At 39.1% G+C, this 16,241-nt stretch overlaps 1 protein-coding gene across 4 annotated transcripts in view; it reads right to left on the minus strand.

Moving 5' to 3' along the window:
- The window catches only part of LOC126474144 (E3 ubiquitin-protein ligase TRAIP), a 215,293-nt gene that overhangs the window by 85,886 nt on the left and 113,166 nt on the right, over window positions 1-16,241 (minus strand). For all 4 annotated transcript variants that reach the window (XM_050101597.1, XM_050101596.1, XM_050101598.1 and 1 more), the window contains one exon: window positions 825-1,167. In XM_050101597.1, coding sequence (XP_049957554.1) covers window positions 825-1,167 — 343 coding nt within the window. The remainder of the gene's footprint in view (window positions 1-824; window positions 1,168-16,241) is intronic.

Raw genomic sequence — 16,241 nt, forward strand, 5'->3', positions numbered from 1 at the left:
ACTAAAAGGGATCAGTGAAACACAGAATACAGGTGTAGGCTGTTGTCCTACAAGCGGGAAGCAGGGCTTGTTTCTGAAAGTTGTGCTTATGGTCTTTAAATCCTGAGCAGCAGAGCAGTTGTGAAATTTCTGCATAGCTTTTTGGAGTTTTAACTCTGAACTGCAGCATCACTTTCACAGATTTGGAAAATTTCTGCATAGCTTTGCAGACTTTGAAAAGTTATCCACAACCTATTTTTGAACTTTAACATTGAACAGCATTATAAAGTTCCTGACTTAGTGTAATTTTGATAGAGCTAGAGATGAAATAGTATGAAGCAAGGGTTGTATACATTTTTGTTACTAAATGGTATGCAGCTTGTGTTAAGAACATCGTTGCATTTCACCGACCACAACCCTGCCTGCAGTTTAATCAAGTTATATGTAGTTTACAGAACAATAACAGAATAATGTGACAGTTGTGTGGCCCACCCCAACCACGTACGAAATTAACTTCAGAATAAGGAAACATAATAGTACATCATAAGTGTGCACTCAGCTTCTGAGCCAAGCAGACAGATGTAAAAGCAAACTTGAATATGAGAAATTCTACACGAAATTTATTCAGACTTAAAAATTATTTTAAAACAATAACTGTACCTATTTACTTTACTACTATACACTTAAGATTTTCTGTTTATCCAGAATCCCTTATCAATTCCTATTACGTGATATTCAGCTCCTGATCACTAGTCCAGTAGTGTGGTCAACAGTTAAAAATACACACTCACATAAACAGATAAATCCTATCTTAGAAACAGAAAAGAGTAATAATGCAACTATACCTCAGCAAGTGTAGACTTCCTCTTCTCAATAATGTTGTGAGACAACTTCAGTGTGTTAGGTGCTGGGCTTTCAGTTACAAATCGCCTAAGAGCACTCTGACTAGGATGAGAAGCTGTAGGTGATACTATGGCTGCCTCAAGATTTTTTATCTTTTTCTGTAGACTTCTGTTCTCTGCTTCCTGGTGTTTGATATCGTCTGTTAACAATGCATTCTTTTCCACCTGATTACTCAGTTCTTTCTTCAAACGGTTCAACTCATTTAGAGCTGAATTCAAATCTTTTTCAGATTCTTTCAATTGTGTTTGAAGATTTCGCCTCTTCTCTGTTGAGCCTTGTAATTCCCTTAAAAATGAAATATTAATTTTTAAGTTTCCTAGCATTATTATAAGATCTCTGTTGCAGTTTGTAAAATATAGTTCACAACAGATGTGTAATACGACAAAATTAGCAAGCTAGGAACCTCACATGAATTTAGGGCAACTCTGATGTCACTTACCAGTGATACACTAAATTCTGCTCCTTTCAATGAACTGTATCTTTAACTGACAAATTTATCATTGTTTTAACAAAAAGTGGTTAGAAGATGGCTGCGACACAAATTCTTGAATGTATAATTGAAGTCCTTGCGTTTAAACAGCAATAAATAATTGACAACATTAATAATGAGAAAAAAAAATTGTTTCTTTGAGAGAAATGCCGAGTGTGTTGTTGAGTGCATTTTACAATATTTATTGCAAAATCTGAAAAGTCACAGAAATCAGCAATTTTTTTCAGCTGGATTACACATCCAAACAAACTACCCTTTACAGATTGGTAAACAATTAGTGAAAATGGAAACACTGGCTGCAGCACCTTTTAACCATTAGGAAAATAATCCCAAAAGAATTTAGAAAATAACTAGTCCAGGAATAGGTTAGGCAGAATTGGAAAACAGTACCTAGTATTTAATGCTACACATGTTCCATTCATGCATAATTATGTTTCAAAGACTTGAGAATATATGAAAGTGCCACAAAATACAAAGGTAATATGGCACAATGAAAGCAGACTGCGAGATACTATTATAACACACACACACACACACACACACACACACACACACACACACACACACACACACACAGCCACTGTCATCTCTGCCTTAACTGTGACTGCATCCAATGTGATCAGTGATCTCAACTGGGGTGAGTAATAGGAAGGAAGGAAGGAAAGAAGCATGGTATTGGAGATGGATCACAAATGCAAATTACAGAATGATGGGGGAAGGCAATCGGATATGCCCTTTTCAAAGGAACCATCCCAGCATTTGCCTGGAGTGATTTAGATAAATTGTTGAAAATGTAAATCTGGATGGTCGGACAGAGATTTGAACCATCCCCCCTGAGTCTAGTGGGCTAACCGCTTTATGCGGGTACAGATGAGGTGAGAGTGGGAGAGGGATAGCAGGGTAGCAAGATACAGATAGGGGGAAGTTGCTAGTGTTGCCTGTGGGAGCATGCAGGGACATGGTGGGGACAGAAATATCGGCTTGTTAGGTGCAGAAAGAGCACAGAGGCAAAAGAGAGGAGTGCAGCAGAGAAGGGAAATGACTTTGAAGGTCTGCTGGCACAATAGCAGTTGTGTGTAGGGTTCGACGATGATGATTTTCAGATGCTGGGCACTCAGCAGCATGGTCAGCAATATCCAGACGAGAAGTTAGCATGTCATTCTTGTGGGGGAGGGGGGCGGGGCTGACAAAGACTGTCCTCACATCCAGAGTAGTTTTTGTAACAGATTAAAGTCTGCCTGCTCTCCCCAGCACTTTAGGAATAAGGCCCAACAGTTCACAAAATTTCAGAATCTATGTAACACGGGCAAGGATGGTGCACATATCTCCAGCCAACCCAAGGGCAGTCCTAATGTCAGTACATGAGACAGACATAGCAAAAATATTCTGAACCGAAAGTACCACACCACAAACTTCACAGAGGGGTAGATCCTCCTGCCAGAGGAGGAAACCATGTGTTAAAGGGCAATGTCCTGTGCGCAATATAGTGAGCAGCACTTCCTTCCATCAGTGCAGTTGGCATGAAGTCTACCATGCCTTTGTGGTTGATCTGAGTGATCATAGTTTGTTTCCTGCCACCTCCAATCATTCAATTTCCTGCTTTCCATCAGTGCAATTGATATGAAATCTGCCATGTCTGTTTGGTCTATTTGAGAGGCGATAGTTTCCCATCACCTCCAATCATTCGATTTTCCAGTAACATGATTTGTCTGTTAGATAATGAGATAATGGCATACAAGCAGATGGCACATCAACATACACCAGCATCCCGACATGCTTCTTTGACTGCTCTGTCATTTCCATGTATCCTGACATGTTCAGGTACCTGACAAAAGAACACAAGCTTGCTACAGTGTTAGAGCTACTGTAAGGAATCATGGATGAGCTAATCAACTGTTCTATCGAATACGTTTGGCGGACTGCTTACATCACACTGATTGAGTTTAGAATAGATGAGAAACCTAGTACTGTGATGCTTGTTAATCCACTCCAGTGTAATCATAATGCCATACAACTCCATGATCTGTTAATTTTTGCAGAAGGCACACTTCGAAAATCCTTTCAGAAAACGTAGGGGAACATCTGAGGACATTCTCTTGCTGGGATCCATCTGTATAAAAACAATAAAACAGTAGTAAATACTTAAAAATTGAAGAAAACAGAGTTGTAAAAACAATCTGGAGCACAAGTTGTCTTGTACTGCACGAGGCTTAAAATCACTTTAGGCTTCTGAAGATGCGAAGGTGACAGTTAGTTCCAACCCTGGCTGTGTATTCTGAGGTCTGACACATTCAGATCCTTCAGACAGTCAGTAGCACGTTTCCCCAGTGGCTTGGTCACATGGGGCCAATTCCTGAACAACCATTCCAAGTTGGGGTGGACTGCTGCATTAAATGTCCATGACTGAGGCAAGTCTGAGATTTTCAGGACCTGGTGAGCCAGCAGGAAACACCACCAAATCCACAGTGGCGGTTTACCAGCCTCTGTACACAGACTCCAAATTGGGCTGATCCGAAAGGCATCATCTGATATCCAAACCAAGTGTTTAACATCTTGAAGCAGGAAATAAGGGCTGTTCTAAACCATGCTGCCATAATTCAACTGTGGTCTCACAAATGCCCTGTAAAACTGCAAGAAGTGGGACCTGTCAGCTCATCGCGTCTTTCTACTGAGGCATTTTAAAATATTCAATGATTTGTAGTCCTTGGTCTGCTGGTCTTTCAGGTGCAGTAGTCAGATTAATTCTGAGTCAAATAGTTGGCCTAAAAAGTGCACAGTGTTCTTAAAATGTATAACGTCCCCCACTGTGAGCTCTGGTTGGTTAAAACTTCGAAGAGCATGGCTAAAATTGACATATGTAGACTTCTGCGGTGATAACCAAAAACAAATTTTATTGGCCCAAGCTTCCAGCCTCTGACGGTCAGCTGTAGTTGCCTCATCGTCATTGTAAGACTGGAGGAACAGTAGGAGACTGCAAAGTCATCCATAAACAAAGAGCATTTAACAGGGTTCCCGACAGCAGAGGATATACCACTGATAGTGATTGCAACCAATGTGACGCTAAGTACAGGGCCTTGGAGGACCCCATTCTCCCGAATATAGCAATCAGACAAGACATCAACAATGCAATATCGAAGGAGCAGTCCCAAGAAAGGATTCAGTAAGAAGTGGCTGTGATAAGAAAAGAGGAGAGAAGAGGCATCTGACATGGATGTAAACAGCCACACCACCATTAGCCCTGTCTCCAATAACATAGTCCTTCCTGTATGAGTGGTAGGCTCTTAATGCAGGTGTATCAGTTACTTAAAAAAAAAAAATTCTTCTAAGTAAACACAAAACAGTAACTCAGGAGTCAGGTGCTGTAATTCTTACGAATGTGATTGGTGTCTTAAGTTCCACTGCAAACATATATGTCCCTGTAGGAGCCATTAATTAGCGATGGTTGTCCTCGTCCTCCTTCCTTGGTGGAGGTGATTTACCCAAGAGATGCAGGGAATGTTAGATGGTACTCAGCTCTCCGGTTCGTCCATGAGTATATCAATATCTTTCACAGTAAAATCACGATTGGAAAGGTCAGGGCTCACTGATCCAATGGCAATTTGGAATGACTTTTTGCTCGCATGGGTAGAGAGGACAGCTTCTGACGGTGTGCAGTGGTATGTGGCTGAGGTTCCAAGTCCAATGTCAATGGCTTCTGAAAGATTTCAAGGGTAACTCCCTCCTCCCCCAAAAGGTACACTGAAAGTGCATGTACTCTTCCTTTAATCTGTGGTCTGGGTTTGTATGGCAACAACTCATTCTGTGACTGACTTCTTAAGGGCTGAAGCAAAAGAAGCAGCAAACATTGGAGGTTGCATAGCTTTAAAAGCTTTTTTTTTAGCTTCACCATAGGTTGTGTGTCTTGTAGCTTTCACCTCCTGGATTTTCCTTTCCTCATTGTAGACCCTGCACATTCTGATCCATACTGAGTCATCCCCCAACACAGTTCATACATTTTGAAGGAAGTGTACAAGAATTGCCTGATTTGTGAGGGAGCCTCAACAATTTCCACACGTGGCCCAACTGTTACATGATATAGTGGTATGATGAAATCTTTCACATTTGAAGAATCACATTAGGTTGAGAACAAATGGTTGAACCTTAAGACAGACATAACCTACAAGAATATGTTCAGGTAACTGAAGTTTTGAACATAAGAATGAATGTTGCAGAGTTTTCACTGTGCCATTGATTCTCCTCACATAGCTTTGTACTTCCACGATATCCATATTTTTCCATTCTTCATGCAACTCTTCAGTGTCCACCCCTATTATACAGGAGCAGGTGACCATGTCATTACAGAACTTATGCGTGTTACATAACTCAGCCACCACACGGTAGTCACATGAGGCCATGCATTCCAATGCTTAAGTATGCGGTTGTATGCGGGAAGTCATTTAACACTTTTCAAGGACCCAGCAATAACCCCAGTGCCTTGTGAATATAAAAAGGAGAGATCCTCTCAAAGGTTCCCTCCAATCTCTTTGTTGTTGTTGTTGTTGCGGTTTTCAGTCCAGAGATTGGTTTGATGAAGCTTGCACAGTACAGAGTAGCATGAAAAGCTGCTTCATCTTCGAGTAACTACTGTAACCAACATCCTCCTGAATCTGATTGGCGTATTCATCTCTTGGTCCACCTCTACGATTTTTACCCGCCATGATTCCCTCCGATACTAAATAGGTGATCCCTTGCTGCCTCAAAACGTGTCCTATTAACCAGTCCCTTCTTGTACTCAGATGATGCCACAATTTCCTCTTCTACCCAATTTAATTCAGTACCTCCTCGTTAGTTACGTGATCTACCCATCTAATCTTCAGCATTCTATAGTAGCACCACATTTCGAAAGCTTCTATTCTCTTCTTGTCTACACAGTTTATTGTCCATGTTTCACTTCCATACATGGCTACACTCCATAGAAATACTTTCAGAAATGACTTCCTGACACGTAAATCTATACTCAATGTTAACAAATTTCTCTTCTCCACAAACACTTTGCCTGCCATTGCCAGTCTACATTTTGTATCCTCTCTACATCGACCATCATCAGTTATTTTGCTCTCTAAATAGCAAAACTCATCTACTACTTTAAGTGTCTCATTTCCTAATCTAATTCTCTCAGCATCACCTGACTTCATTCGACTACATTCCATTATCCTCGTTTTGCTTTTATTAATGCTCATAATATACCCTCCTTTCAAGACACTCTCCATTCTGTTCAGCTGCTCTTCCAGGTCCTTTGCTGTTTCAGACAGAATTACGATGTCATCGGCAAACCTCAACATTTTTATTTCTTTTCCAGGAATTTCAATTCTTACTCAAAATTTTCCTTTTGTTTCCTTTACTGCTTGCTCAAAATACAGATTGAATAACATTGGGGATAGGCTACAAACCTGTCTCACTCCCTTCCCAACCATTGCTTCCCTTTCGTGCCCCTTCAACTATTGTAACTGCCATCTGGTTTCGGTACAAATTGTAAATAGCCTTTCACTCCCTCTATTTTTTTCCTGCCACCTTCAGCATTTTAAAAAGATTATTCCAGTCGACATTGTCAAAAGCTTTCTCCAAGTCTTCAAATGCTAGAAAAATCGGTTTGCCTTTCCTTAATCTATCTTCTAAGATAAATCGTAGGGTCAGTATTGCCTTGCATGTTCCAAAATTTCTACGGAATCCAAACTGATCTTCCCCAAGTTCGGCTTCTACCAGTTTTTCCATTCGTCTCTGAAGATTTTGTGTTGTTATTTTGCAGCCATGACTTATTAAACTGTTAGTTTAGTAATTTTCATATCTGTCAACACCTGCTTTCTTTGGGATTGGAATTATTATATTCTTCTTGATGTCTGAGGGTATTTCGCCTGTCTCATACATCTTGCTCACCAGGTGGTGAGTAGCTCTAATGGAATTTTGTCTATTCCTGGGGCCTTTTTTTGACTTTGGTCTTTCAGTACTCTGTCAAATTCTTCACACAGTATCATACTTCTCATCTCATCTATGTCCTCTTCCATTTACATAATATAGCCCTCAAGTACATCACCCTTGTATAGACCCTCTATACACTCCTCCCACCTTTTTGTTTTCCCATATTTGCTTAGGACTGATTTTCCATCTGAGCTTTTGATATTCATACAGGTGGTTCCCTTCCTTAATTTTCCTGTGGGCAGTATCTACCTTACCCCTAGTGATATATGCTTGTATCTTACCCCTAGTGATATATGCCTCTACATCATTACGTTTATCCTCTAGCCTTCCTTGCTTAGACATTTTGCACTTCCTGTCGATCTCATTTTTGAGACGTTTGTACTCCTTTTCATTTACTACAATTTTATTTTTCACCTTTCATCAATTAAATTCAATACCTCTTCTGTTACCTCATCTTTTTATCATCTTCATCTTCTGCTGCCTTCACTATTTCATCTCTCAAAGCTACCCATTCTTCTTCTACTGTATATCTTTCCCCTGTATTTGTCAATTGTTCCCTAATGCTCTCTCTGAAACACTCTACAACCTCTGGTTCTTTTAGCTTATCCAGGTTCCATCTCCTTAAATTCCCACTTTTTTGCAGTTTCTTCAGTTTTAATCTGCAGTTCATATCCAATAAATTGTAGCTGGAGTTCACACCTTACCCTGGAAATGTCTTACAATTTAAAACCTGGTTCCTAAATCTCTGTTTTATCGTTATATAATCTATCTGAAATCTTATAGTGTCTCCAGGCCTCTTCCACATATATAATCTTCTATCATGATTCTTAAACCAAGTGTTAGCTAGATTAAGTTATGCTCTGTGCAAAATTCCACCAGGCAACTTCCTTTCCATTCCTTACCCAGTCCATATTCACCTAGTACTTTTCCTTCTCTTCGTTTCCCTACTATTGAATTCCAGCTCCCCAGACTATTAAATTTTCGTCTCCCGTAACTATCTGAATCATTTCCTTTATCGCATCATACATTTCTTCAATCTCTTCATCATCTGCTGAGCTACTTGTAATATTGTGGTAGGTGTGGGCTTCACGTCTATCTTGGCTACAATAATGCGTTCACTATGCTGTTCATAGCAGCTTACCCCTACTCCTACTTTTTATTTATTATTAAACCTACTCCTGCATTACCCCTATTTGATTTTGTATTTATAAGCCTGTAGTCACCTGACCATAAGTCATGTTCCTCCTGCCACTGAACTTCACTAATTCCCACTATATCCAATATCTAACTTTAACTATCCATTTCCCTTATTAAATTTTCTAGCCTACTTGCCCGTTTAAGGGATCTGACATTCCATGCTCCGATCCATATAATGCCAGTTTTCTTTCTCGTGATAACGAAATCCTCCTGAATAGTCCCCACCCAGAAAGCTGAATGGGGGACTATTTTACCTCCGGAATGTTTTACCCAAGATGACGCCATCATCATTTAACCATACAGTAAAGCTCCATGCTCTCGGGAAAAATTATGGCTGTAGTTTCCCGTTGCTTTCAGCCTCCACTCTCTTAATAAAAATGAAAGTGTTATAGCAAAAAAGAGTCCTGTTACTATAATTCTGAAACTACTACTCAGCAAGACTGACCAACCGAGCTCTCTTTGTTGGGTTGGCGTGACGCTACACCCGTCCCATCAGGAGGAGATTTGAATTTCGTTTGCCCCACAGGCATCCTACAAGCTGCTAGGGAAACAAGTGTCGGCTCAGACAGAGCCTCATATGCCTGAGCAAGCCTTATACGGCTGCAACAGTGGTGGGGCAGCAGGTTCCCCAGAGGTTGCTCACTAGTGACTGTTTTATCACAACGGCTATTCACCGCATCAGAAAGTAGCACACTTTGAGGTTGAGGTTTCTTTGCAGAGGTATGTACCTTCCTCATAGTCCAGGCAGCAGAGTCTCCGAAACACACAACATTCCAAAGCTACGCCCAGTTTATGGCAGAAGAGGTCTGGCAGTGCAAACCAGCCCTTGGTTCGGGTAACCTGGGGTGACCTACCTGCACCCAGCCATTGATGGTGGGGCTCCCTGGGAAAAACACAATCTACCCTGTCATGATGATGCCCTCTGCTATTACCTCTCGTTGCCATAGCTCCTTAAACAGTGGTTTAAAAGATCCAAGAAGCTATGAAGTTACTGAACAAATCACAATAAGACAGCCATTCCACATAAACAATATGAGTGATTATTTAATTTTTTATGTTAACAGCAGACCAACAAATGAAAGGAATATTTCCCCATATTAGCGTATCCTCCTCTTTCTCCACTGGATGTCTATAGCCAGGTCATGAGGTTTGTACCTTTCTTAAATAATTTAAGTAAGTCCACTAAATTCTGTGACTAGTAGTAGTTTTCCATGGGTAAATTGCAATGAAAACTATAAAGGTGTTTTCATCCATATGGGGACAACCTTGCTTCAAAACAGTAGTGAAGATGAGATTGTAAACAATTTAATCCAGATGGCGAAAAACATGTGTCCCGTATCAAAGTTAATTTTAAGTAGTATCCTGCACAGAAGATTGGTAAGTGACAAATACATAGACAGGATAAGAAATCACATCAGAGAGCAGTGCAAAAGACTTGGTGCAGTTTTTGTGCACTCAAATAAAATTTTTAGTGGTAAAATGTTTAGGACAAGATGGGCAGCATCTAAACAGGCTAGTTTGGCTACATTCAGCAATATGTACAGTGATATTTGTAAGATCATACTAGTAAGAGAAACTAATATGCAGAGATGGGGGTGTAAAAACTAATAACAAAATTGAAACGAAAATATACAGAGTTTCAAAACAGATGCCATTAAGAATATTCAAAAAAGTAGCAATGCATTCTTAATGTAACTGAACATAATTGGGTTAAGTTCAAACTATACAAATGGCAGAGAAACAAACCTTAATGACCTGCAAACCATTTTGTCAAAAATAAAAAATATCATCGTTGTATGATTGAATGAACACTGGCTTACAGAGGATAGTATCAAAATCTTAAATAACCTTACTAACTTTTATGTTCTCAGCAGCTTTTGTAGAAGTAATTTAACTCAACGAGGATCGTAGACACTTGTGGAAAGATGAATGGAATATAAAGCAAGATTTCATTTTGACTCCCTTAATGAAGACTGTATATTTGAAAACTGCTGTGTAGAATTATGCCAAAATATTTTAATTTTATCTGTGTATAGAATTCCAGATGCAGAAATAACAAAACAATGTCAAAATTCCAATGCCTGTTGCAAAAATTTCAGAAAGGAATCAAGAGGAAGTGTCTTAATAACTGCTAATTTCGACACAGATTTAGCCAGTGAAGCCAACAAAATCCACTGACATGATTCAAATATCGGGTTTCAGTGATAATTTCACTGATTTTACTTGAGCAAACAAAATGCCAGCAACATGTATAGATAATTTTGTAACCAACTATATTTATAATAAAGCAAATAATTTTTGTTTGGATTTAGGACTTACCAAAGACAGTAGAACCTTGCTCCAAAAAAATCTACACCAAATGCTAGTTCAGCACAGAAAATCTGAACTTATTCCACGATAGATTAAATAAGGTGGTGTGGGTTACATACAAATCATAGTATTTCACGTTCAAAACAATTTTATTACTTTCTGTACTGCCCCACTTACTGCACATCATAAAAAAGTAAGAAATGAGAGTCAAGTGGGTAACTAAAGGAATAAAAACCTCTAATGAAAGAAAAAGACAGCTACACAGAGACAGGGAACTAAAACATAACAGAAGTCCTGATTTTGTTACCTACGTAAAAAATTACAAAAAATATTTTTAAAAAGTTGTAAAGGCAGTAAAGAACTGACAAATAATAGATTTATTTTGGATCGTGAAAACAAAGCAAAGGCATTATAGTCAGTAATCAAAGCTGAAATGGGTGCCACAGCTATAGGCTATGATATCTCTGAAATGGAGTAGAGTAGCATGGAGAGCTGCATCAAACCAATCTCAGGACTGAAGACCACAACAACATCAACAAAACTATTGCAAATCCTGCTCAAATTTTAGAATTATTTAATGAGATCTGTACAAATGTGAACAAATAAAACATAATTGTAGAAAATTACCTAGATAAGATAAGTTTCTTTAGCTCTGAGCAATTTTAAGATGAATTTTTCAGTACATTCAGCAGAAATACTGTAATAGATATATAAAATGTAATACTATCATTAAAAAGTAAAATATCAGAAGGATGGGATGGGATACCAACAAAAGGGTTAAAAACTGTCTTTAAAATAATCGCAGAGCCACTATTTACAACAATTAACCAGTTCCTTCAAGATGGTAATTTTCCAGAAATACAAGTACGCAGTAGTTAAGCCACTATTTTAAAAAAGGCAGATAATAACACATTGGAAACTACTGACCAGTCACTCTCCTTCCATTGCTATCAAAAATATTTGAAAAGGTTGTCACAAAACAAATTCAAAATTTCATAGAAATATTTAAAATAATCTCAGAAAATCAGGATGGATATCAAAAAGGCAAAACCACAATATCTGCTATAAACCATTTTGCAGAAAAATTAGCTCCTCTAGACAACTCACTGCATGCCACAAGAATTTTTTTTGACCTACCGAAGGCCTTTCATAGTCTGAACAACTACTTGCTACTGTGTAAACTGTAAAAAATATGGAATTAGGGGCACTTTATTAGAATGGTTTTAAGTCCTACCTAACCAACTGAAGACAAAGAGTGATTATATCACCAGAGAGAGGACCTTATACTTCAAAATGGAAAACCATTTTACAAGGAGTATCTCAGGGAATTGTCTTAGGTCTCTCTCTGTTTCTGGTTTACATAAATGATCTACCACTTAATACTGAGTATCACTCAGTTTTATTGGCAGATGGCACACCAGTAATTGCTGAAAGTAACAGTAGTGACCAAATTCCTCAAACTGTATTAAATACTTTAGAAAAATTACAAACCTAGTTTGATTTAAACAGGTTACAATTAAACATGGAAAAGACTCAATTAATGCAGTTTAAAACAAAGCAAGTAAAATTAAATGATGTTCACATCAGTCTCAAAAACCAGAATTTGCAGGAACATGTCTGGTTCTTTATATTAAGGCATAATGCCATACGTGCTAGAAGATGAAAACGTGAACTTGAAATGCAGCAAACAGTTGAAACTAGCCAATAGTGTGGAATTAAACACTTTGTTTCAAATAAATTGACTGCATCAGCAGAAAAGATTAATAAAAGTCAAATTTCCTTAACAAACCGACAAAAGGTGATTCACGCTTGACTGTCAGAAAGGTGGAAATAAAATAAAATCTGGAACTAATTACATATTTGAGCATTTCGTAATTATGTGAATGTATTTTAATTCACTTGATAGCTGCCGGCCACAGAAATCCGTTTTGTGTTCATTTGACGTAAGAGTAGTAAACGAAGAGGAAACAGCAAAATCACTTAACGTAAACACGGTTCACGTAGAGACTACCACCTCCCCACTACAACTCAGACTGCTCTGTGCATCAGTTTGGGATCTATGATATTTCCGAACCGGGCCAATATTAGATAGTGGCGCCCCCCTTCCCTCGAGCATTTGAGGTAGGGTGCCAAAAATTTAAGAAATAGACTTTTCAAAAATATCTTCGTTTTCTAGCGCACATCTTTCTGAAGAACCTGATACATAAAACATATATGTTCGAGGGAACATAAGACGTGTTATTTGGTCTTACGTGTGCGAAAGTGCAGTGCCACGCCTCTTCGTAGAGCATTCTTCTACCGCACGTCACTGTATTTCGCTCTGTGGAATTGAAACGTGTATATTTTGTAATGGGTGCCATCAAACTATATTCACGCCAGTGGAAATTAAAATGTCCTGTGGCGCCTCTCCTGCTCCCAGTCAGCTGGTCTGACATCCTGCTCCTCTTTAAAAAATTCTCGCAATTAATACTGGATGGGATTATTTGTAACCGGCAGAACAAGAACTCTTCAGAAAATTTGCAGTCTTTACTGCGTAGTAGTTAATAACTTGCTGTTTTGTGTGGCATAAAATTAAATATAGGATACATAAAACGAGTAAAGACAAGAGAGAAGCAAGACAGTACACATTTCTTCAAGCCTTAGGTCCTAGCTTTTTCTCTCTCTAATCTTGCCACAGCTTTATATGGCGTACTTTCCTTTCTGGAAAAGAATCTATTACCTCATCAAAGTTCCTCAACGTTTTGCTACATGAAAAACGAAATGTCATTGTCTAATACTAGAGAAGCTGTTAATACTAATAGTACCCAAGAGTGGTGTGGTTTCGTGATCTGATTACGTGTATTTTGTCACTGCTAGACAAAACCAAATAGGCCTGCCTAATATTGCAGCAACTGTTACACACGCTAAATAAACGAGACTGTTTTGGCACAAATGTTCATTTTTATAACACGACAGAATACAACTCACGAAGTACCAATATCAAATGCCTATTAGGCCTACTACAAGCAAAAAGTTTTATGTTAGGAAATAATTTCTCATTTCATTCATACACTCTAGCTTCTGAAGCATGAGATCGAGAAGTAGTAGTATGAAATTTTTATATAAATTTGGAATAGTGATATTCTTCCATCATTTGTGTGAGTCCCCGTTTCTTCTCCTTCCTCGTTCTAACAATCAATCTTGTCATCACAAATTTTGTAACTATTCCAGCCAGTATCAAAACTTATTCTCTGGTTAACTTCACTAACCCTGCCACAATCGCCGGTTTAGTTATCCTGCATTTATTCTCCAATTAGGCATTATTAAGCGTTGATACAACGTGTTTTCTGCGCTGCTCCCAGAATTGAACTGTAGCGGCTGCTAGCCGGGGACTGTGTAACTGACCCTTAGTAGTATAGCGGTCTGGCCAAAAATTTTCTGTCAAAATTTCATTTCCTTGCATACACGGAGGAGACAATACGCAATCTTTGTTGCCTGTTATTCCTGTTATTTCCACTCTGGTAGTCTGAATCTATGGAATTCGCTAGTAGTTATAACAACGCTGATCACTTGCAAACTGAGTCAACCCCATACACAGCGATTGGAATTCACCCATTCGGATTTATTCTGCTCAGCTCGTATAGACCCGTCCCCTTCTGTCTGCAGGAAAGTTTATTTCTCGATGCGACGGGGATTCCCCAGGCAGAGACATCACATACACTATGCACGCATTCAAAAATCAACTTAACGATTCTTTCAGAAATCAACTTAGAAGTTGTTAAAAAAAAAAAAAAAAAAAAAAAAAACCCAGGGATGCATTCAAAATCATACGAGTAATCGATAGGCCAAGCGCGCGCTGGATGCTATGCACTTTGCAAAACAAGGTATTTTTGTCAATAATACGAGTTTGGCGCAATCCCCCTCCCCGCCCATCCCTTCCTACGCCCGGCGCAGATGCCCCGGCCCCCAAGTTCCGGGTCTGTTGCGCATACGTGAATCTGGCTGCTTAGGCGCACCAGTAAAATTCTTCAGTATAGCATCTGGCTGCTTGCTGCTATTGCTTACACAGCTAACTGCCACACTTCTGTAGTCAGAAGTGGGAGAAGGTACTAATACGCACATGCGCATAAGCTCGCTCGTAACCGCTCAAACTATTCTAATGTAAACAATTGTGATGTCACGCTCGTCGGAGGCAATTTGTTGTTATGAAACATTGCATAGACTTCCTAGCCTTTGACACATTTTGCTGTTGGCAGACACATGTATGAGCACTGTGTTGTGTTGTTGTATATGGTGCATTTCCTTTGCAACGTGAGTTTTCTTTTCGTTTTTCTTTTCTCACGTTCATTTTTTATTGCTGCAATATTATTCTGCAGTAGCGAGATACAGTAATGTTCTTTGTTAGAGTATTGGTTCTTACCAGTCAAAGTTACAAAAAATTAACTGAAAACTAAAACAATGAAAAATTCCCAGAATTCTAAAAAATTCCCGGGTTTTTCCCGGTTTTCTCCCGGATGAAAAAATTCCTGGCTTTTTCCCGGATCTCCCGGTTGCCCCGGGTCGTAGACACCCTGTTATTGAACAACAGGCAGGATTCTGCCCAGGAGAGTCACATTGTGGCCAGATTCTCAATCTAACTCAGCACATAGAGAACAGATACGAGAAAGGCAGATTATAAGCATGGCATTCCTAGACCTAACTGTGGTGTACGACACTGTAAACCGTAACAAACTGTGGTGTGCATACTGTAAGACCTTCGGTACACACACCATCAGTTTATTTGACTTGTCGCTCTAACGAAGTAGGCGAGTGTCAGCAACACATCTCGTGATCTTATCGTGGCGTGTTTATCTTCTGCCGTTAGGTCAGACGATAGAAATGCCACTTGCACGCTTAGAGTAGCAGACTGACGGTGACCAACTTTAAACATAACTTGATTAATTTTCCCACACATTTATTAAAATAGTAACAAGCATAAACCTTACGTAACTTGATTCTCGATGCTATTTATAATTGACAATCTGAAGTTCCTTTGGTCTTTGTACGTTAATCGTATTCTCACATATATCTGATACTGGACAAAGAGTCTATACATTTCTCTTCATGGCTATGTACAGGAATATGATAATCTTATTAGGTGCAGACTGAAACTTGACTATAGACTGGTACAGAGAAATGCAGACTGGTACAGAGAAATGCAGACTGGTACAGAGAAATGCAGACTGGTACAGAGAAATGCAGACTGGTACAGAGAAATGCAGACTGGTACAGACTAAAGCAGACTGGTACAGACTAAAGCAGACTGGTACAGACTAAAGCAGACTGGTACAGACTAAAGCAGACTGGTACAGACTAAAGCAGACTGGTACAGACTAAAGCAGACTGGTACAGACTAAAGCAGACTGGTACAGACTAAAGCAGACTGGTA

This window comes from Schistocerca serialis, chromosome 4 (genome assembly GCF_023864345.2).
Source record: "Schistocerca serialis cubense isolate TAMUIC-IGC-003099 chromosome 4, iqSchSeri2.2, whole genome shotgun sequence".
Classification (NCBI taxonomy): domain Eukaryota; kingdom Metazoa; phylum Arthropoda; class Insecta; order Orthoptera; family Acrididae; genus Schistocerca; species Schistocerca serialis.